Here is a 21663-nt window from a genome sequence, read left to right as displayed (position 1 = left end):
CCTGCTCTCAATATGAACTATCATAATCTGGATTTTAAACTACCTTCTTTTGAGCTTGTTTGTTCTTATAACTGGCCATGAAAATCCCTGTGATGACCATAACCAGGAAGCTTAAGTAGCTCAAGGTAAATGTATAGTCCTTATAGCCTCAGGAAATTTCACACAATTAAAACCACGTTTGTCTGAGCACAGACCAGGAGCAAACCCAGCTGTGCAAGTTCCTCCCTTCCCAGCTGAACGGACAAACCCTCCATCGCCACAGTGCGCAGCGCGGTGAAGATAACGACACGCTCTCACCGATGATTAGCAGTACCACACATGCTTTTTTCCTTGTGCTGATCCTCCGCTATAGTGTCATAGAATCCGAGAATATGAGGTTGGAAGGGACCACAAGGATCATCTGGTCCAAGCTTTCTTGGCACAAGCCCGGTCTAGACAAGCTGGCCCAGCCTCCTGTCCAGCTGAATCTCAAAAGTGTCCAGTGTTGGGGAATCCACCTTCCCTGGGGAGATCATTCCAATGGCTGATTGTTCTCATCATGAAAAATTTCCCTCTTGTGTCCAATTGGAATCTCCCCAGGAATAACTTGTACCCATCGCCCCTTGTATTTGCCATGGGAGTCCTTGTCAAAGGGATCTCCATCTGCTTTGTAGCCACCCTTTAAATACTGAAACATGGTGATGAGGTCTCCCCTGCGCCACCTTTTCTCAAGGATGAACAAGCCCCGTTCTTTCAGCCTTTCCTCATATGGCAGGTTCCCAGTCCTCGCATCATCTTTGTGGCCATCCCCTGGACCCTCTCCAGCCTGGCCGCACCTTCTTTGTATAGCGGGGATCAAAACTGCGCAGCACCCCAGGTGTGGCCTGACAAGTGCTGAGTAGAGCAAGGTAGTGACCTGATCCAGCGGATCCAGGCTGTGCTGCACTCCTAGATTATGTTTTCCCAGGTGCAAAACCTCACACTTGACCTTGTTGAACTTCAGAAAGTTCTTGCTCGCCCACTCTTCCAGCCTCTCCAGTCTTCCCAAGGCCCTTGCGCTGCTGGTATCCAAGGGCTTCTGAGGTGGTTTGCAGCTCCTCTGCAGATCGCACAAGGGGCTGCACTTGCAAGTGCCCCACAGGATTTTATTCCCCTTCCTCTGGCTGTGCTAAAATGCAGCATCTGTCCCACAAGCCCAAGCACCAGCGCAGACACCCCCAGCACACGGTCAGTCCGTGCCACGGCCACATTGCCACATCACTGGCCCCAAGGAAAAACGTGAACCATCTCTTTAAACAGCACACTCTTTCCTTTAGAAGCCCATTATTGATGTTTCCCTTTCCCCAAAGAAGCAAAATATTCTTTGCTAATTAGTCCCACACTTTTATATTAGTTGCTTGATACCTTACAGCAACAATGCTTTTTATTTTACAGGACACAAAAACAGTCACAGTCCTTTGTTTGGCACAAAAGGACACTATTTTTTTTGCCTAACCTTCTGTGATATTGCCTACCAAAACAAGGTACATAGAATTCACCGAAACCAAGAAAAATACAAAGGAAATACTTACATGAAAGGCTCAAGTTAAAGACTTGGTTGAAGTTAGGTACTTAGATGGATTAGCTCTGGACCAAACTCTGCAGGCAAACTTCCAGATTAAGCTACATAACCTAGAAGAGCCAATTTGTCATCTCTTTCATAAATCAAAAGGCAATTCAAACAAATGGTAGCAATTGGTACACTCAGAATCAGAACTCATAAAAAAATAAAAAATTGAACTTTCTACTGCCTTGTGCATATGCCTTAAAATATGGTCTGTAATTCTATCATGCTTAGCTTGTGATAGTTCAGATTGGTCAGGGTGAAAACACAGCCCAGTTGTGCCATAAAAGATATACAGGCGCTATGTGATGATGCAAGCATGATTCAGTTAGATTGTAACTGGGCTGTGTGTAACCAGGAGAGGGGACAGAACAAGTCAGAAACACTACGGTTTCTAAAAGACTTCAGGTATTTTAAGGTTGTGCTGCCTTTGTTTTTGTTGTTGTTGTTGCTGGGGGCTTTATTTGTTTGTGCTTTTATTTCTGTTTGTTTTTTTCTTAATACCTTAGAGCCAGGTATCAGTCTCATGGGCACCATAGAGTCTGCTGGGGCAATGGTCCAGGCCAGCAGAGTGCTTTCTATTGCCTTCTTTCTCTGGGGAATCTCAACAGTGTGCAGCACACAAGCTACAAAGAACGTTGATTTCTCTGGTATTACGCAGCTGATTCCCCATCATCAGCCCCCTGGAGATGAACCAGCACTTCTGGGCATGTGGTGAGTACACAGTTACGAGATAAGGAACACGGCTCTCACACATTGGGACACGTGAAAGAGGGTACACAGACGTCAGGCACATGGTGTGAAAGAGGTTGGTACCTACTTATAAACTCTAATAACAGGATAAACTCTAACAGCAGGACAAAATTACTTAATGTCTGAACATGGTGCAGCAAAACCAAGGGGAGGGAGATAACTAAAGGGAGGTGAAAGTAAGAGAGAGAAGTACGAACAAGAAAGAAGGGACTTCCAATAAAATTTTGGAAGAGGGAAATGGAGGGCAGAGTTAAGATTGAGCACAAACCACTGCATGACTTCTGGGTCCTTGGATTTTATATCACACTGACCTAATTAATTTTACATGCAAAATATGCATCAGAGGCTTTTCCCCGGTCTTTGAAAAATTACTTCAGCTGATTTCTCACCCATGGTATTGTTAGCCACACCAAACCACTTTTGAAATAGTGACATTTTGTGCAGTACAATAAACTTAAAGACAAAACATCTAAGTTAGACAAGCACGTTGCAAGTACAAGAACCAGGTTTCCTAACCAGACAGGTGAACATGCCTGATCTATATCGGGCATCCAATGGCTTATGGAGTCATGCAGCAGCAGAGATGCCCCTCTGAACCTCCATCAGAATTTGGACCAGACGTGAACAAATACCCCTACACTCACAAATGGTTCTCTGCAGGGTATTGAGTTGCCAAAAAATACCAAGGCGTGAGGCAGTCTAAACTTGAGGCCATCCTAAGGTTTTTTCCAAAGTGTGATGGGATATTTATGCCTTGCTAGTTAATTAATTAGTAAGAGGATCCTACTTACTAACATTTCTTTTCATATTTAAATCTTCCTTGGCACTTTCCCAGATGAGAATTAACCATGTGCTGCTTAGCTTACAAAAACGGACAGTCTGAGGTAAGATGTCAGCAAGTAATAAGAATGCTGGTTTGGTAATTTCCATATTCAAAAAAGATAGGCTTGATGTCACTTAATTTTCTAACTGAGCAAATCTGATCAAGCTGGATCTGCTTTTACAATCTGTCTGAGACAGAGAGATTGAATACATTATTGATTTCATGAATATGCTTACCTTCTAAGTTTACCTCTTCTTGTTCATTTACGGAGGGTGATGAAGCATTCAGGCCTTTGAGGCTCACAGACCAGTCCCCTCGGATGGAACCATCATGGTTCTTAATGCTGAGAGCCAGCAACACAGATTAATAAAACACACCTGTCACCTGGCCCAGGGAGCCCAGTGCCAACCCCAGGGCATTTCCCAGGGTTTACTGGAGTTTTCAGTCTAATTTATGGTTTCCTGGAAAAAGCACTTCCAGTAGGTTTGATTTTCTCCGTGTTATCTATGGGAAAGGACAAACAGGTGGACTTCTGACTGGCAGGTTGAGTTCATTATCTTGTTACTGTATCCTCTGAACCCCCCCTCCAAAATCAGCCAGACAAAAGGGAAGTTGATATTCCTCAGCTTCTCTAACAGGATAAAACACTGGACAAGATACAACTTTACCATTTGGGAACTGAGGCATTTTCTTGTAATCTGTTGAAGAAAGGAGGAAAGTAATCATACCTTAAAGGGCTCTGCTTCCTTAGCAGCATTGCATAGGTCCCATGAACTCGGTAATTTCTACTTAAGATGTCTTTCAAACAGCTACTAGTTGTGCTAACTGCTGCTGCTCCACTTCAGCTGAGAAATGCCTAATAAGCTTTTATTGTCTGCAGATACACTAATGAGTTTTGAGTGTCTTACTTTTTATTTTATTTTGCATAAAAGCAGCAAGTTCAGTTTCTTAATTTGTTGCTTTAACCCCTGACAAATAATCTAGCTGCCCCAAATACTACTATGCAGGTTACCTCAGTGAGATATTGTGATAAGCAATTCTTTCCACAAAGAGCAAACTGGTCTTCAGCAAATATATTCTGAACAAATAGTATTTTGAAGAAAATAATTTTTAACAATTCCAATGAAAAATACCGATCAAGTTATTGGAAAAGAAGTTTGGCCTCTTCAAAGAGCAGCTAAAGGCTTTTCTGTGAATTCATGATCCCCACTTGTCACTGCCATAGTCACAAGAGCTCCTTGTTGCATGTATCCAGAGCATTGTAACAGTGTTGCCGAGGCAGAGGGGGACAGGTTGGGACATACACCCTCCACTTCAGAGCTCCATTCCCAAAGCCTTGGCTGCTCAGGCCAAGGCCAGACGGGAGACCCCGAGCCCCCAGCCTCGCCATGGCCGTGGCTGCTGGGTGTCCCTCTTCTCACTGCTGAATCAGCCGTGCTCCAAAAGCAACACAGCCTGCAAATGCTAATAAGAGCTGACTCCACAAGAAAGGGTTTGTGCTTCAGTGGCAGCAGAAACAACTGCTGTAAGAACATTTTACTAATTGAGAACTTGCAAAGTTTAAAGGTGAAGAGGTAGAAAAATGAGAAAAAAAAGTCAGGAGACATTGAGAGGAAGGGAGGAGAAAAGCCTTGTCTTCACCTTCCTGTCTTCTTCCTGCACTATCTCCCTCTGTTTCCCTTTCCTATGCCTTGTTTTTCACAAGCATTCCCAGCGTGCATTCACTCGTGATCATACAGGACCCAAATCTCAGCAGCCTTTCTTGGCTTGATGCAACCTTAACGAGAAGCATTGTTTCACCAACAGAGGTTTTACATGTCAAGGCTGTTGATGGGCAAGGCAGAGGGCTCTGCTGTGGCCGTTCGCACGGCTCTGACTGGGGGCACACTGCTGGCGAGCCCCCACCTCCGAGGGAGCCGACACCCCGGTGCTGTTCAACAATAAACAACCGGTCCCCAGATGTGCCAGGGAAAAGCTCTTCTCAGCTCTTCTCTCGGCTCTCGCAGACCGGGTTCCCTGCATGGCTGCCCTACCCGCCTGCCTCCGCGCACAACGCGCGTCTCCCCGGCCCCTCCGCACCGCGGGGCAGGAGCGCTCCAGGGCCTTCCCCGCTCCGTAGCCCGCACCTCTCCGGGCTCGCCCCAGCGCGAGATGCGCCGCTCCGAGCCCGCTCAGCCGCCAGCCCCCCGGCGGAGGCAGCCGCGGCTACTTAAAGCGCATCCCCAGCGGCAGCGCCCACCACGGCCGAGGCAGGAGCGCGGCCGGCTCCGGCAGCGGGGCAGCCGGGAAGCCGCAGCCTCCCATGCCCGGCTGCGAGCTCCGCGGGGGCGCTGCCAGGCGAAGGGCTGAGCCGGCTGCGGCTCTGGCAGGGCGGGACAGCGCCCGTGCGCCAGCGGCGGCGGGGCTCTGAGCGGCGGCAGAGCTCCGAGCGGCACCGGCGGCAGCTCGGGCCGGCAGCTCCACGCCCGCAGTCCCCACCGGCCCTGCCCTCGCTCGGCGCGGGGAGCCGAGCACCAGCAATGGCGGATCGGCCGAGGAGCCGCTGCGTGCCGCTCCCACGCTCGCCTGGGCAGCCGCTGCTCTAGGAGGGGAAGAGCGGAGCTCGCAGGGGGGCTGGTTTCCGGCGGGTTATTTATTTCTTCCCTCTCGCTTAAGTTCCCAGCGGAGCGGGCTGGCCGGCACCTGCGCCCCCCACCTGCTTCTCGGAGGGCGAAAGGTGTGGGGAGGCCATGGAGAGCCCGGCAGAGAACCCCAGCAAGGCGGCGGAGTACCTGAAGGAGCTAAACAAGATTATTGAGACACAGCAGGAGCTGCTGGAGAAGCAGAAGCGGAGGATAGACGAGCTGGAGCAGCAAGTGGCCAAGTTGTACCACGAAAATGCGTGTCTCCAGGACGAGCATCACCGGCACCTGGCCACATGCAGGCTCCAGCAGGGCGTCCCTCCCGCGTACCCGGGGGTGCTGAGCGCCATCCAGGAAAATGCAAAGCACGAAAAGTAAGCGCTGCCCGGGTTTGTTTGTCTTTTTTTCGAGGAGGGTGTTTCTGTAGCGGGGCTTTCCTTCCACTTCGTGTCCTGCCTTCGGTTTCCTAAAGCTGCCCCGCGTACGAACCCTGGGAAGCAGCGGGACTCCCTGCAGCGTGTGCCCGGGAGCGAGTTCCGGTGTGCTCGTTGGGCAGCTCGCTATGAAGGAGGCGGAGGGGGCGGCCTAAGCCCCCTACACCCCAGCCCATGGGGATGGCGGTGCCTCGCCGGTTCTGTAGTCGGGATCCCGTAGATGGTCCTTGGGGGTCCGAGCAGCGGCAGCGCGGCCGGGGTCTCCCCCGGGCAGGCTCCTCTGCTCTTCCCCCGTGCCGACTGCTCTCCCTGAGGCCGCCCCTGTTCTCCCCGGCCGGGACCCCGGCAGCCGTGCGCTCGGGGATGCCCCGGGCACGCCGCCCTCGCGGCACCGCAGCAGTAACGGGCGCAGGGAGGAGCGGGGCGAGCTCTGCCCTTCTCCCCGTGGCCTGTTCCCGGCCGCTTTCAGTATTGTGACCACCCCAGCGAGCCGCTCGCCCCTCGGGGGACGCGGGGATGAGGCCCCAGGAGAGATGCCCCGCGGCCGTGCCTGGAGCGGCCGCGCTCCCGCCGCTATCGAAAGTGACCCGGGGAGGGGTCAGTAAACATTGGCCGCTCGCCACCGCGCGGGCTGAGCCGTGCCCCGGGAACTCGCCGTTTCGGAGACGCGTTCGCTCCCGGCCCTTGCGCCTATTTCCATCCTTTATAATCTGTAATTAATCGTGTGCTGCGTTACAGCCACGGAAAGCTGCTTAATTGCGCGCGATTCTTAAGTAAGAGGAATTCAAGAATAGCAATAACTAAAGTCGTGCCGCTTACCCGACGTGTTTCTACTTATGGAAAAGTATTTAAGGCTTAGTTTTACTTGAGTGGAGTGGGAAAAACATGCATCATATTAAGAGCCCACTTCGTTGCTCTGGTACGAGACAATGGGCTATTTGTAGTCCGGTGCACTCGAATTCCCTGGGTTTCTCAATCAGCAGACGGCAGTTCGCTTCTGCCCTGAGCCGCCGCTTGCAGGAGGGAACTCCCGCCGAGAAACGCCGCTGGCCGCTCCGGGCGAGCAGGAAGCGGGAGCCGCTCGCCATCCTGAGCCGGGGGCTGCGGGTGTTCGGGGCTGCCGGGCCAGCGCTTCGCGGAGCGGGGCCGCCCGTTCCGTCGCAGCTCCGGCCGTGCGCCCGGCCTGGGAGTGGGGGAAACCGCCCGGGGCTCCTTCGCGGCTCCGCTGCTCCGTGCGCTCTTGGCCGCGTCTTGCTTCCCCGGGGGCAGGACCTGCGGGACGGCGGGCTGCGAGCGAACCGGGAACTGCCGCGGGTCCTCGGAGCCCGTGCTGACCGCGGCTGTGCCCCCAGCGGGACGGTTATGGGGGTAGGAAGCGCCGCTGCTTGCGCTGAAATCGCTTTCTTAGCGTACTGGTGTGGAGGTCGGAGATGTGGAAAGGGGTCCTTGCTTGCTCAGTGCCCCTTTGCTTGCTCCTGTTCCCCAGTGCCTTGCACCTGGCTGGTGTAGCAGAGTGGGAAGGGAAGCAACTCTTCCCCACCAGCTCCCTTCCTGCTCTTAAAGTGTTAATGCTTGTGTGGTTTGTTTTTTTTTTTTCCTCTGATGCTGGGGTAATAATTTTAGGCTTTTTTATAAACAGAGATGTCTCTATGAAAACTAAGCAAATAGTTTCTTAAACAGTCTGTAAACAGACCTTGAACAGATAGCATATGCTGTCACTCAACAATCAGTTCTCTTGCTATAAGGAGTAAGAGCTATTTCCAGAAAGTCTGGAATATTTACATGAATCCTACACCATGCATCCATGTCCAGTACCCGAGGATTTTTTGTGGCTGTACTTCTAGTACAAGACATCAACTCAGCTATCTTGTCCCATTTATCTCTTGCAAATGACATTACTAAAAATTGTACAAATGGCTTGCCTTGTTTGATAATATTTCTCTTCTCCAGCCCAAGACTCATTTGCAGAGCCCTCTTTGGGCAGGCAGCTCTGGGGACTCGGAGGCTTTTAAGTCTCTTAACTGGATTTCATGCTGGGATCAGAATTAATCTGGGATATTTATGGCAGAGTTGTATTGCTTTGAGGCATAGCCTGCAGGGCTCGGTGGGGGAGTGGGGAGACAAGTCTGGTCCTGGGCTGGGCGCTTTGCCCACGTGTGTCTCCGTGGGGAGACAGATTTTCAGGGCCACTTTCATCTGAGGAATGTAGCCCGCTCCCCCAATCCTCCTATGTCTGTCCGTGTCATCCCCATCCCTTTGCGAGGAGCAGTGCTGTCTGTTTCCACAGAGATGCTGCCTCCAGGGTTGGGGGGTCTCACCGGGGGCTCCCCATGGCACCAGGTGGGGATTGTGGCAGAGGCTGCTGAGGCTTCAGCTGTATGGGATCAGGGTCGAGAAGCCAGCCACAGGATAAGTTTACTCTCTAGCTGGATACAAGAGATAGAGGAAGTCTCGGACTTAGAGAAAATATCCTTGCTTTAAAGTCTTCTCCCAGTCCCACAGTTGTCTTGGATTTCTGCAAACAGAACATGCAGGATCTGGGTGTCTGTAGCTTCCTATTCAGAAGCTCAGTCTTGGTGCCCCCAGAATTAAATGTCATGTGCATCTTGCACATGTTTGGGTGGGGAATGAGGATCCCTCGTGACTGAAGTTCAGTATCAAATATCGGTGGTGCTTGCTCTGGGCATCTCTGGTGTTAGGAGAGCGGTGGCATGTCCAGCTTGTCCCTCCTGCCCTCGGTGCACAGACCTTCTCCCTCTTCCTCTTTCCAGGGCAGCAGAACTGCTTTGGGTGAAGTACCAGCTGTGATCTCTTCCTTACCCTCAGTACTTCAAAGGCTGAAAGGGCTGGAATCCTTCTTAAGGGGAACTGGTCTTCTCTTAGCCAAATGCTTCAAGAAATCAGTACTTTTAGAAACTCATCTGTAGTGCTTGTACGTTGAGACTTGAATGGTTTTTCCTACACTGTTCAGACTCCTGTCTCCGCAGCAGTTCACCCTGTGTCAAGTGGATGTGGATCACTGATGCTGGAGTGTCAGGACAGCTGTTTCCTGGTTAACTTGTGTGATATAAAGGGAGGCATGGAAATGTTATACAAGGTGCTCATGGTTAGTACTTATTAATAAAAAGTAAGAATATTATTAAAAGATACTTAATAAAAAGTAAAAAAAAAAAAAAAAAAAAACAACCCACACAAAAAGCCCCACAAGTCCAGAAACATTTCAGTTCATACAATGGTAAGAATATAGAGCTGAAGACTGATTAAGTAACTTGGCAAAGCTGGCATGTTTTGTAGAAATTCTTTAGCTAGATCTCGTGTCGGGTGGGGAAGTGTTAGTGAGCCCTGTAATACATTTCTGAAAGAGAAAAATACCCCCCACAACAGTCCAGTAAGGTAAAAATATTCTGGTTTGTGTCCTTCCAAAAAAGGAGCAGAGTGGCAAGGCTGTTTTGTGCAGGCTGCCCTCTGAGGGGAGAAGAGCAGGGGGTGCAGATGTGCTCCTTATCTTGCAAGGAGGATGTGCCAGAAAAGGCTTGAGTGCTGTTTCACTTAATTTTGTAGTAATTTGCGGAGTGCAAATTACTCTTAAAATCTACAAGTGGAATTGGGGATAATTAGTTGATTACGAGGCTTTGTTAGATGTAATGAATCAGCATGTTACGGATAACAATAGGTATTTAACTCATTAGGTTGCATAAGACTAATTTTTGTTTAATCCATTTCACTTAACATCTGAGAAAACAGCAAGAACTTCTAAAACTCAGATCCTCAGCGTAAGGAAGATGTGTTCAATGCATTCATTTTGGTAATGCACCTTTTGGTGTACATATGTAGAAACCAATATACTGGATGTTCTCAAATCTTTTTAAGTACAGTTTTTCCAGCTCTGACAAGTCAACAATGGCAGGTTAGCAGCTTGGGGAGTGATAGTGGTACTTCACCTAATCAAGTTAAAAACTGTGCTGCTTTCCACTGGAGAAGTGCTTGGTAAGAGTTGGAGTGGGAGGCAGAGGATAATTGTCTGCTAAGATGGAACAATCTTAGAGGGCTGTTATTTGCAACTCAGTCTGAATTCTGCACCTGGCCTGCCTGATTTATTTTTAAATGAATCTAGGACTGGCTTTGTTCTCCAGGGGGAAAATAAAGTCACAATTCAGAGCTCTAAGAGATGCCGGCTGTGTTTGGAAGATGCTCCGAGCTGAGGTGTGCTCGGCGCAAGCCGGTGAGTGGAAGTCGTTGCTCTGGTGATGGTCACATGCGGAGGCTGCGCTCTGGCCTACATAAACCCAGCCTGTGGCTTTGCGTGTGGCCGCTGGCACCGAGCGCTGCCCTTGCACACAGGCTCAGCCGGAAGCCAAAGATTGCATTAGTGTAGAGACCAGCCTGACTTCTTGTATTTTTTTCCCCCCTCCAGAGATGTTCTTTACTGAAACAACAGTTAATATGATGTAAACCTTATTTTGTTGCCTCTGTTGCTCTTGAAGAGCAGCTTGTTTTTGTTTGCTTTGGCAAAGTAGAGGTATCCAGCATCTGTTAAAGTATGCTCATGTTTGGGCAAGATTTGGCTTTTTCTGCCTTGCTGTCAACAAGGATGTAGATGAAAGTGCTTTTCTTAGGTCCCGTTCCCAATCAGCTGTGTGGGAAAGTGCCGTTTGTGGCTGGAGTCCTGCTGGAAGCAGTCTGCAGTAGAAATGCAGTTATTTCTAAAAGATGCACCTCTATCTATGTAGTTTATTTTGCTCACAAAGAACATATTTATGTCTAAAATGAACAGTGTGCTGCCACAGTATACTGTCAGTCCAATAGCAGATAGGGACGATGTAATTCTGAGGTTGAGCAGAATGTAAACTCGCATCTTCAAATTAACCTAAAACAGTTCTGCCCATTTTATTTTCAATACATAACTGGAACAGTGTGGCTACTGAGCTACGAGAATAAGGATTTGACACTGAAGGGAGTGCTTTTGCATTTGCAGCACTCATCTCGGCATCCTCCGTGTGGTTTGGACGTTGGCAGATGAGTGAGCGCCTCTTAGAACAGGCGTTTGTTGTTCTGGCAGACTGCAGGAGATCGATATTGGGGAGATGTGTAATGAGACCTGAACTTGCTAACTAAACTCAACTACATTATTTTGGATCTCTGTTGAAATATGGGTGATTTCTTGTACTTAACGTCTGCTGAATGATGTAAAGACAAATGAATTTGAAAATGGATGTGTACTGTATAAGTAATAAAACAAGTATCAAAAAATGTGTTTGACAAACACAGCAATAACAAAATAGTATGCTGGTATCAAGAAAGTTTCTGGAAGATAGAGGAGGGAGAAAAAATATGATCTGTAAAGAAAACAACAAAAACACGTGCTGTTTTGGGAGAGGAAAACCGGTGTGGCAGAAAGTAACCCGTCCTATAACATAATGTGATTAAAGATGATTTCAAAACTCAAAATCAAGTGAGCCTGTCCTATCTCAAGCAGACTAGGCCTAAAGAATTAGAAGTTCTCAGTGGATGTGAAATCCTTCTCTAACGAAGTCTTTTATTCTGCTGACACAGAACACCACTTAGGAGCTTCCTAACTTCAGAGCTCTTGTGTTCTGAACTTTAAGAACAAAGTACGGTTTAATGCTAGTTAGTGCTTTGATGTGCGATGACAGTGCATTTGGATAAACTGAGCTTCCTGTTGACTGAGAGATGCTAAACTTTGGCCTTTTCCACCTAAAGTAACAAACTTTTGGGAGAATGTGAAGCACTGACATACATGTTTCTGAATCTGATTTGCAGTCTTGTTAGCCTGGTTATGTGCATAGGGAGACAAATCTCCATCAGTCCTTAGGGAAAGTGTCTTCTGGCAAAAAGTTGCAGCATTTTGAAAACTGGAAGCAAAGTATATCACGCTCAGAAAGTATCTGCAGGAAGAGCTTATTCAATGGCAGATCACAGAAAGTATGAGGAAAAAAGAACAAGGTATTTCAAGGTATTTTCTTACAGCATCCTGATAGGGGGAGTAAATTATTAAAATAGTAAATTATTAAATACTTCTTGCAAGTAGCATCTCAAAAAGCTTAATTTCATTTTTTACACCCAGTAAAGCTATGTGGCTCTTATTTATTCATGTGCTGGTCAGTGATGCTAAACCAGAACTGCTGTGCTGCCTGCCAGAGAGTGGCCTTTAGAGGCTGAGTTTCTGTGTGGAGCAGCTGCAGAAGCACACAGGTTCCTCCGGGACTTTCTCAAGGGTATGAACCTGCTTAGGAACATCCCCAGGCGCTTCCTCTGCACTTCTACTTTTGACACGATTTAATTTGTGGCCCCCTGTACGGTACAGTTGTGCAAACCTGTGAAGCATCGCAGTACACTGAATTTCCATTGGGTTTATGGCTCATTTGGGATTACAAGCCCTAATATGGGAAGAGCTGCCCATCAGGTAGGCAGCCTGTACTTGGAGGGGTCACTAATTTGTTGTTTCGAGCCTTTTCCAAGGGCTCCCTCCTGGTGCATGTGGGTGGCTGGGGCAGCCCCTGCTGTGCACTGAGGGGGTGGTGGGGAAGCTGCTTAGGTAAGTGGATTTTGCAGGCCAGAGGTGCTTCCTGATATGCAGCCCACACTTGCATTATTCTAATTTGATCCTACCATTCCTTCTCATACCCTCGCTATTATGTTAATTCCACCTTTTTTGTGTGTGTGTTTTGCAGCCTGCAGATACTTTTAGGTTGTTCTTGCCAGCGCTCCTGTCTTTCATTTTAGCTCAGTGAGCCTGTGAATGAGTTGCCATGATTGCGTCCTGCCTTTATCCTTGCCTAATTGTACTATTTTTTTCCTCAGCAGGGTTGATGAATTAGATATTTGGACAACCCGAGCAGGCTTGGGTACTGTAGAGCAGCATGATTTGAAGAGGGGGGATCTGTTTGTTCTTTGGTTGGGCTTTAGGTCTCTGGTGGCTGCTTTTTCTCCCCCTCTTTGCTTAGGGGGCTCCTCTGCAGATTCTTCCCGGTATTTCTGTGGGATGCTGGAATTCGGAGCTGCTGTAGTTCACTGTGTTCCAGCGGTGGCAGACAGGCTGGTTTGTGCTAGCTGGAAATCTGCATGAGAATTTGTTACTCTTTTGCAGTCATTACCACGGTATTGCGATGAAGGACAGAAGTAGGAGGTGTTTCTCTAGTCCCATCTGGTGACCTGTTGTTTGTCCTTGGCAAAAGTAAGCACCGATAATGATTGCTGTTTTACAGATGGGCAAGTCAATGTTAAAGTTAACGACTGTCTTTTAACAGGTTATTCAGAGATTTAGGTGAAAAGTTATCGCATTAAATATCAAACTCAAGCTTTTTAAAATCCTCTGTTCCTTCATGGCTGTATACCAACCTGGGTGTTTTTAATGATATTATTTCTATGGTTAGTGTAGGGAAAAACTAATAATGTTGCTGCAAAGTGGCCAAAATATTTAAACAGTGTAAACGCTGTAAACCACAATCTGGGTACCTGAGTCTCCTGTTCGTCAGACAGCTCGGTATTTAAAGAAGTCTTCATCACACCGTGTGTGATTCTGGATGGGTCTCAGCCCTCCCCATCCCAGAAGAGCAGGTCAGTCTCGGTGGCTCCTGCTCCCTCTGCTGTCTCGGTTTGGAACTGGTTCTGTGAGAATGTGTCTGTGCTTCTGTATGTACACATACAGTGGAGAATCTGCTTTTGAATGGCAGCATCTGTACTACTTTTACATCTCTCCAAAGCATTAGAATGACTACTATGAATGTGGCTGAAGATTTGAGTTCTTCCTTCTAGCGTCTTAAAGGGTAAACCTTCCTTTCAAATAGTACTATTTTAAAATATTCATAGAAATGACTCTGCTGTAAGGCATCTGTGTACATGGAATGAGTTTAGTGCTGTGTTAGACAAGAAAAATACTGCTACTGGGTAGCTTTTTTTAGCAATTGATTGAAACATAATATACATTATTTGCATTTTCTCAAGATTTCTAGTCAGACGTCCCCAACAAACATGAGTAGAGACAAAGATATACATGCAATACATCCTTTACTGCACCATGGTAATTTGGATTTACTAAGTGTATTTGTTCTGAATAACTGGACAAATAAAGCAGAGGAAGGAAGGTGGGGAAACAACCCTGCTCTCCTCTTTAAAAAGGTAGGATGCAGGTTGGGAGTTCATGTTTGTCAGAGCTTCTCCATCTGTGCTGGGTTTCTAGTGGCTGAAAACAACAGCAGGTGCTGTGAATGGCACCTACTTAAGAGCTTTTAATTACTCTTTTTGGGCATGGGAGTGTGTAGGTGTAGGGTGAACAGAGGGAAGTTGTGTTGTTCTAACAAAGCCAGGCCCCCCAAGCCCTTTTCCCAGGCGGTGGGGCTGGGTTGTCCCATCTCTGTGGGGTGATTCCTGCCCGAGAGCTTTGGGCTGTCAGATGGTGCTTGATGATTGCACTGGAAGGCTCGGAGTTGTGGAGGGTCTAGGCCTGGAACCTGTTGAAAACTTCAGGTTAATGGAGCCTCTTCCCTACAGAATATGAACCACCGTTGTGTAGACGTAGTTTCACCAGCATGTTTTCAAAGAAGAGTAGAACTTGACCATCTAATGTGGTTTTTGTTTTTCTGGCCACTTTTGTCAGTTCTCTGTCCACTTGAACAGCACTTTCCTCTACTGTGAACACGGCTTATTAGTTCTGCTACTTAGTTTCTACAACGATGCCTCTTTTTGTATTCTTTTTATTGGCTATATCTAATATTTAGGTGTAGACTTAAGTAGCGAAATGTCTGCCTGTGTCAAAATAACTAATGATCAAGGTGAGATAATGACCCGCTTTCTGAATTTTTTACTAATGTGCATTTGCACTAACACTTGAAACAATCTTTTCAGGGTCATATCTGGAGTCTCTAGGGTATCGTATGAGGATGTTGGCAGCCTCTGTTTGGAATTTGCTGTGTTGTTTTTTGTGGAGTGGATGGAGTGTTGTAGCACTCCTAACAATCATCAACCGGTTCTTCTGAATTAATGCTGCCATGGTAAACGAATCCCTACCCAATTTCCAGGCTGCCAGTGATGAACCAGTATGCACCAAGCTGTATACTTGGAGAAGTTTGAATTACTGGCAAAACGAGTTGGTTTTAATATATTTTCTGACGCTAAACCTACTGTTTGTGCCACCCGCTGTTAATTTCTCCCACCTTGAGGACACAAGCTGAAGTTCTCTGTGTACAGCTGGGTGTGCTGGAGTGCCATGGGGGTCACCGTAGGGCCCAGCGTGTGCCAGAGCTGTTTCCTGAGGTTAATTACAGATGGTGCTCAGTCTGGCAGTTGCTCGATGGGTTTGAAGTTGAATTAGTGAATTGAACAGCGCTGCTTTGGTGACTTGGGGGACACCACGTGCTGCCTTTCCTCACAGGCTTCACTTGCTCTTCTGTGCTCCAGAAAAGTCAGGAAAGCAGGAGGAGGAATCCAGCTTGGGTGTCCTACATAATACAGAAGGTTTATTTAGTTATTTTTTTAATCCTTAAGGTGATTGCCTCAGTACAATTACTGTTGAAATAGTCTTTAAAAGTCACAGCAAGCAAATTTAATCAGCCTTAAGCAAACACTGTAAAACAAGGGTTGTTCTGTATCTTGGCTTCTGCTCCAGTGAAAATGGAGTGTCTCCAGGTTGGAGTTACTCAGAGATGGATGTTGGTCGTGCCCAGGAGACACCATTGTAACCGAAGAAAGAATCTCTTTGAAGTTCTGACTACATTTAAATTAGGGGAGCAGTGGTTGATCGTTATTGAAATAATACGGCATGCTGGCATGGTACCTCCTGTATGGAGAGTGTCAACCTGAGCGTCTGCAGTGCTGCTGCCCCAGGGGGGTCCTTGTCCCAGATGTGACCTGCTGCTTGGGAGCAGTATGGGGCACAACAGTGTTTAGCAGTGGATCAGCAAACCTCAGTATCTAGTTGGGGCTGGTTACAGGTAAGGAATGGGATGCGTTAATATGAGGTGAACATGACCTTTGCTCACTTGCCTAGTCTAAGTTGCCTCTATTTCAGAGGTTCTCTGAGCAACACTTTGGTTTTGATAGTCTTTCTATGGGTGTTAATTGTTCTTGGCCATGCTTGGGGAGTGTAAAATTTTCTGTTTGGTTGTCTTCTGTGCACTCCTGAAAATGCAGCAAAATGTCAAGGATGTGTGTGAGAGATTCTAGACAAACCATTGTCATCCAGTTTAGGTTCAAGCGTGTCGCATCATTCTGCAATTCTGATCTCTTAGCATGGCTTTTCTGAATTTAGAAACATACCTTTCACTAGAATGAAGAATTTTTGAGAAATGAAAAGCAAGTAAAAAAACCCCTTCTAATGTATTGTAATATATAACAGTGCTGTTTTAATATGGTTTCTTGGTAAGGTAGATGCATAGAACATTGAACCTTAAAGGCTTCTAGGAATTTCTTGTGCACTCAAGCCTGCGGAGAGGTAACTTCTGTTTATTCTGCAGATGTGCTCTTTTATGTAGCGCTGACAGCCGAACGGTGTAGGTGCCACTTTGCTCTGGGGGTGTACCTTGCAGTGAAAGGTCCGTGTCCGTGTGGGTCACAAGTGCTCCCGGTGACGTGCAGCTGCCAGGGCAGGGTGCAAACAGGCGCTCACCTCCCGCCCTGCAATGCAGCTGGGATGTTGTAATTCTGCTAAATTCAGAGGGACCTCTTAGCAATTCTGGTCATGCTGGCTGCAGTGGAGGGATTGCAGGGAGCCCAGCTATCATTCTTCTTCATTCTTGCTGCTTACCTTGCTACATTCACTTCGTTTTCCTTTCACCAGTGATTTCAAAGTAGAGTGTGGTTCGGACTACATTCTGCTGGGTAGTCTTTTGTTCCCTGAACAGTTTCCTTAGTGAGGCAGACATGTATTCTTCCAGAAATGAAATTTAAGCTATGTTATTCAAGTCCAAACCAACTTGATATATCTTCATTTTAAATTTTTGTCCTAAGTGTCTGGATCCACTGGTGCCATGGACCCCAAGGTATGTGTGCTGTGCCATATGTACGCACTGCATTTTAGACTCACTTGCTTTCTTTGGGTTATGCAGTGGTGTCCTTGGTTCAGGAGCAGATGAGGCTATTGATGTTAAGAGTCCTCATGGTGAACAGTAAAGCAAGAATTCACAGCAGTAGGAACTTCCCTCGGGTTTTTACTCACTTCTTGTTGTTATGATTAGTGGTTCCTCATTGTGGAGAATGGGTGTATTTTGACTTTTTGCTTGTGTTCCATCTTTGTATATAGGCCCATAACAAACATTTGTTCAATCTTGTTTTCAAGTTGGGGAAAGTGTCTACACTTCAAAGACCATCTGCTTTAATCCGTTGTTGTGCCTGCTTAGCTTTCTGCTTGACCTAGGCACGTGTGTGGATGGGGATTCTTAAACTGTAACAACGTTAGTAAAATTTAGAGGTAAAACTAAACATTTCTGATGTTTGTCTTGATGTTTAATAAGACAAAAATGACCTCTATAATTTTGTATCTTAATTCATGCACATAACTTAGATAACTGTGTAGTGCCACATAAGTTTATTAGGCTCTTGTTACAGAAAAGTAAAAGGGTTATGTCCAACCCTTCCTATTGATGGCATATTTACCTTTATGAAGTAAATAGTTGGGAGGATTTCAGTCTTCATATAATGTGGTCTTGTCTTCTATTGATCTCCCCTGTTGAGGAACCTGAAGTGTGAGGTATTTACATGCTGTGATCTAATGCGAATGAACCAGCTAGATTTGAATAAGGTAAAATCTATATTCAGCTTTTAGGATTGATTCTATTTTAAGCTTTTAATTGAGTCCACCACTTCTTGAGTGCCTGAGGTTGTCATGTGTTGAGAGAGTGGCTTAGTCTTGCAGAAAAGGAGAACTTTTAGTTTAAGGCTGTAACACCAGTGCTAGTACAACATTAACGCTCACATGGGATGCTCACACTGCTGTGTGTGTTTGTGGGATGTGTGGCTGTGCTACTCACGTGTTTGGAGGTGTAAATACCAGTGGGGAAGGGAAGAGAGCTGGTAGCACAGAATGATAATCAGAGTGCAAGAACTTATCTGTGAACTTCTCCTGAATGGCTTGGGAAGAAAACTCTGAGGGCAGCGATCTGAGCCTCTTCTGAGACTGTGGGGTGAGTCGATAGCCAGTCCTGGCTTGCAGGGTTACGTGCAGGCAGCTGGGAACTCCGGTACCTGAAAGGGAGGAGGCAGGGAAATAACTGCTGCTCCTGCTTTGCCCGGGTGCTGATACTGCACCCTTCAGGTTTCCTGGTCTTTGCTGCTTAAAAAAAGGCATGGTTGGACTTGAACCTGGATCCTCTGTTAAGCAGCACAGGCTGCTTTTAATACTAAAAAGGTGATTTCCATGCTGAAATCTCTTTGTAGCAATATGATTAAAGGGGGCTTTGGTTGTGCACAAGCATTCAAGCAGTACAGTCATCTGTCTACTGTTAACTTGGGTAATAGATGAAATCTCATGCTAACCTGAAACAATTCATCATTATAAGCTGTACTGTACAGTGCAGTCCCACAGTGCTCTGCCTTCTCCCTTTTGGCCTGTGCACATACCCAGGGCAGAGATATTGTCCTCTGAGAGGTGAGACTTAGATTGTATATATGAATCAAGATAGCAGTGCAAATGTCTGAACACATAATTTTCTTTGTTGGATTTGTGATGTTGAATTCTGATCGATGCAGTAGACTGTCAAAGAGGCTAAATGACACCTGTCTTCAGCTGGACCTCGCGCTTTAAAGGAAACTAAGAATTCCTATAAAAGCAGAAAAAAAGTGTCTCCGTTTTCTACCCTCTCTGCTTTCTCTCTCAGTATAGTGACAACTTTAAGATGGTGTAACTGTGCCTGTCTCAGAATTCATCAGGGAGAAGCCAGTGCTGATACTGGTGCTCAGAAATGGATATCAAGCTTTCAGCTTGTAGGGTTTTATGTGCTGGGTGGCGACTTTCCCCACCTGTGTTTTTTCAGGAAATCTTACCTTTATCCAAATGTATCTGATGAGTGGCTCCTAAGCAGCAGCGGGAGGGTTGTCTGTCCTGCCCGTTCCCTCTGCAAACAAGAAAGTATAATTTTTTTAAACACACTGAGTTATGTAACATTTCTGGAAAGTGCCTTCCAGCACTGAGCTTTACTTACTGCGTAACGTGATGGATCCCCAGAACTTACTGACATAAACCACGATCTGCACCTCTAGCTGCTCATGTAAAACATGTTATTTCCTTGCACTTACTTACCTCTAAGGATTATGTGCAGTATTAGAAACCCGCTTGAGCATTTCACTCCAGAATAATGAAAACTGCTAGTAAATCAGGTACCAGTCTGGTTTGTCTCCTCATAGGACATAGTCTGAGTCTCCTGTCTTTAAACAATGAGAGTCTCTCAGGGGTAAAGTGACTTTTTCCATCTTTAAAAAGTAGGTGCTTCCCAGATTTTCAAGGAATGATCGGAAGTGATTTTTTTATTAAATGAAGCAAGGCGTGACCCTCTGAAGCTGTTTCATACGTCATCTTGCTCTGAGTGAAGGGAATTATTAAACTAGAGGAAGAGTCCCTTTTACATAATGTTATTATATTTAATTGAGAATATACTTTGCTTATGATAAACTGTGCAATGAACCTTGGTATTACCAACACCTTTAACTGACTTTATGAAGGTAACTGACTTTGGCAAAGGTCCTTGGAGCTTTGGTTAATATTCTAACTTGTCCGGGTTGGTATTTTTGTCAAGTCTTCATGTGTTATGTTCATGTATAGTCTTGTATTCTGGCTAAATGAATGCATTGTATAGCAGTGACTGTTTAGCAGCTTGCCATTGTGATAGTAAACATTGACTACAACGGGTCTGATGTGCTGTGTAATTTTGGGGGTGAATCTGGGATCCACTGGAGACTGAAGGGCAGGATCTCTAGGCTGTTTCCCTTGAGGAACAGTTATGAACTGTAACCAGCTTAATACTACATAATTTTGAACCAAGCCCTAGAAATGTGCTTCTGGATTGTTTGCGTTACAATTTAATTATGATAAAGTTTTCTAGGTTCTAAAGTTCACCCCAATTTTGATAGATCTGGTTGCCATGTTGAGTGCAAAATGTGGAAGCGGCTTTCCTTGTAAAACTCATTTATGAAAGGAACTAAAAAGACCATTTTAGAGACAAATAGCCAGTTTCTAAGACATTGTGCTCCTTGGTAGCTGAAATGCCAACAAAATGTCTCAAATCTCTGTCACCTGCTCAAGTAAGCACAGGATTTTCACTTGCTCCTTGTGCTCAGCTGAATAGATGTGTCTATGGGAGGAGAGTTAACTGAGCAATTCTCATTCCGGCAGCAATGACTGCGAGTAGTCATCTCTTAACTGTTATAGATCTGTTCATTTTCCAAATAACGGGGTTCTTTCAAGAAATCAGTCTTAATAATTGATGTCCAATATATTATGTTATCTTCTTCAATTAAAATCCTTGCTTTATGTTAATGAAGGGAAAGTAGCAGAAAAGACTCAAGGATGCTGCCTGTGCCTTTCTACCAGCTTATCAGATGGTGACCTCAGTTCAATGTGAATTATTTGTCAGCAACAAAGGCTTTTTAAAATTTCATTTTACTCGAGCAGGTTGTTTCTGTTTTCAGAGAGTAATGACAATGTGGGTAACTTGATCTCCAAATGTTAGGTGGATTCCTGGGAGATGGGGGAACTTAAATCTCTAATTAGAAGTCTGGCTTAGTTGAAATAGAAAGCTGACTTGTAATACATAGTAATGCCTGAGATGTGGTGATAACAGCCAAAATAAACTGCAGTGCATTGAGGACTGTGAAGCCTGTGATGCTGTCAAAGCAGATAAGTTGTTCTCTTCTAATTCTGTATTTAGTATAATGTTCAGAGGTACTATTGCTCTCCCCAATACACTTGAGAAAATGTAGTGAAGAGAAGTTGAATATGTTAGCTGCAGCTTTGCAGTTTGAGACCTCCTATATGATAATTGTTCCTTGAATTGAAAATCTTACTTTAAAGTTGATAAATTCAATTCTTATTTTCCAGACACAGATGAATGAATTGAGCTTAAGCATCTTTGCAAGGACAAGTTTAATGTCACAGGACCTGTCTCCTGGTCCAGACTAAGTGTGTGTGCAAACCAGCAGCCTTTTCTCATCTGGGAAACACGGGAGCAGGATGAGCTCTGGTCGGTGCGGGCTGGGATATCCTTGTCAGGGTCTAGCACGTGGGCAGGGAGCCCACACAGTGGGTTTGGAAACCACGGAAGAGGAGGAGGTGAAATACAAGAGGATTAAAACTAGAAGAATCACTCTGAGGTACCTTGGATGGAAATTGTGATCCCAGTATGAGATCAGTAGATACAGCATTGAAGAGTTTCACTGACTATACTAAAATCAATTGCTCTCGTTGACTGACTCACACGTGCAGCCCAAGGGACAGTAACTCCA

General features: G+C 46.1%; 1 protein-coding gene across 11 annotated transcripts in view; it reads left to right on the top strand.

Annotated features, from left to right (window-relative positions):
• The first annotated feature begins 5361 nt into the window (after positions 1–5361).
• Positions 5362–21663, top strand: part of IQSEC1 (IQ motif and Sec7 domain ArfGEF 1) — a 322136-nt gene continuing 305834 nt past the window's right edge. For 2 of the 11 annotated variants that reach the window (XM_065074860.1, XM_065074859.1), the window contains exon 1: positions 5380–6153. In XM_065074860.1, coding sequence (XP_064930932.1) covers positions 5888–6153 — 266 coding nt within the window. In that variant the 5' untranslated portion in view covers positions 5380–5887. Of the gene's footprint in view, positions 6154–21663 lie in introns of all 11 variants that reach the window. The other 9 variants (XM_065074861.1, XM_065074873.1, XM_065074858.1 and 6 more) reach the window with 8 other exon arrangements.

The sequence above is a fragment of the Columba livia genome, chromosome 10 (assembly GCF_036013475.1).
Source record: "Columba livia isolate bColLiv1 breed racing homer chromosome 10, bColLiv1.pat.W.v2, whole genome shotgun sequence".
NCBI lineage: Eukaryota > Metazoa > Chordata > Aves > Columbiformes > Columbidae > Columba > Columba livia.
Note: the sequence above shows the minus strand (reverse complement) of the source record. Positions and strands in the feature narration are given on the sequence as shown.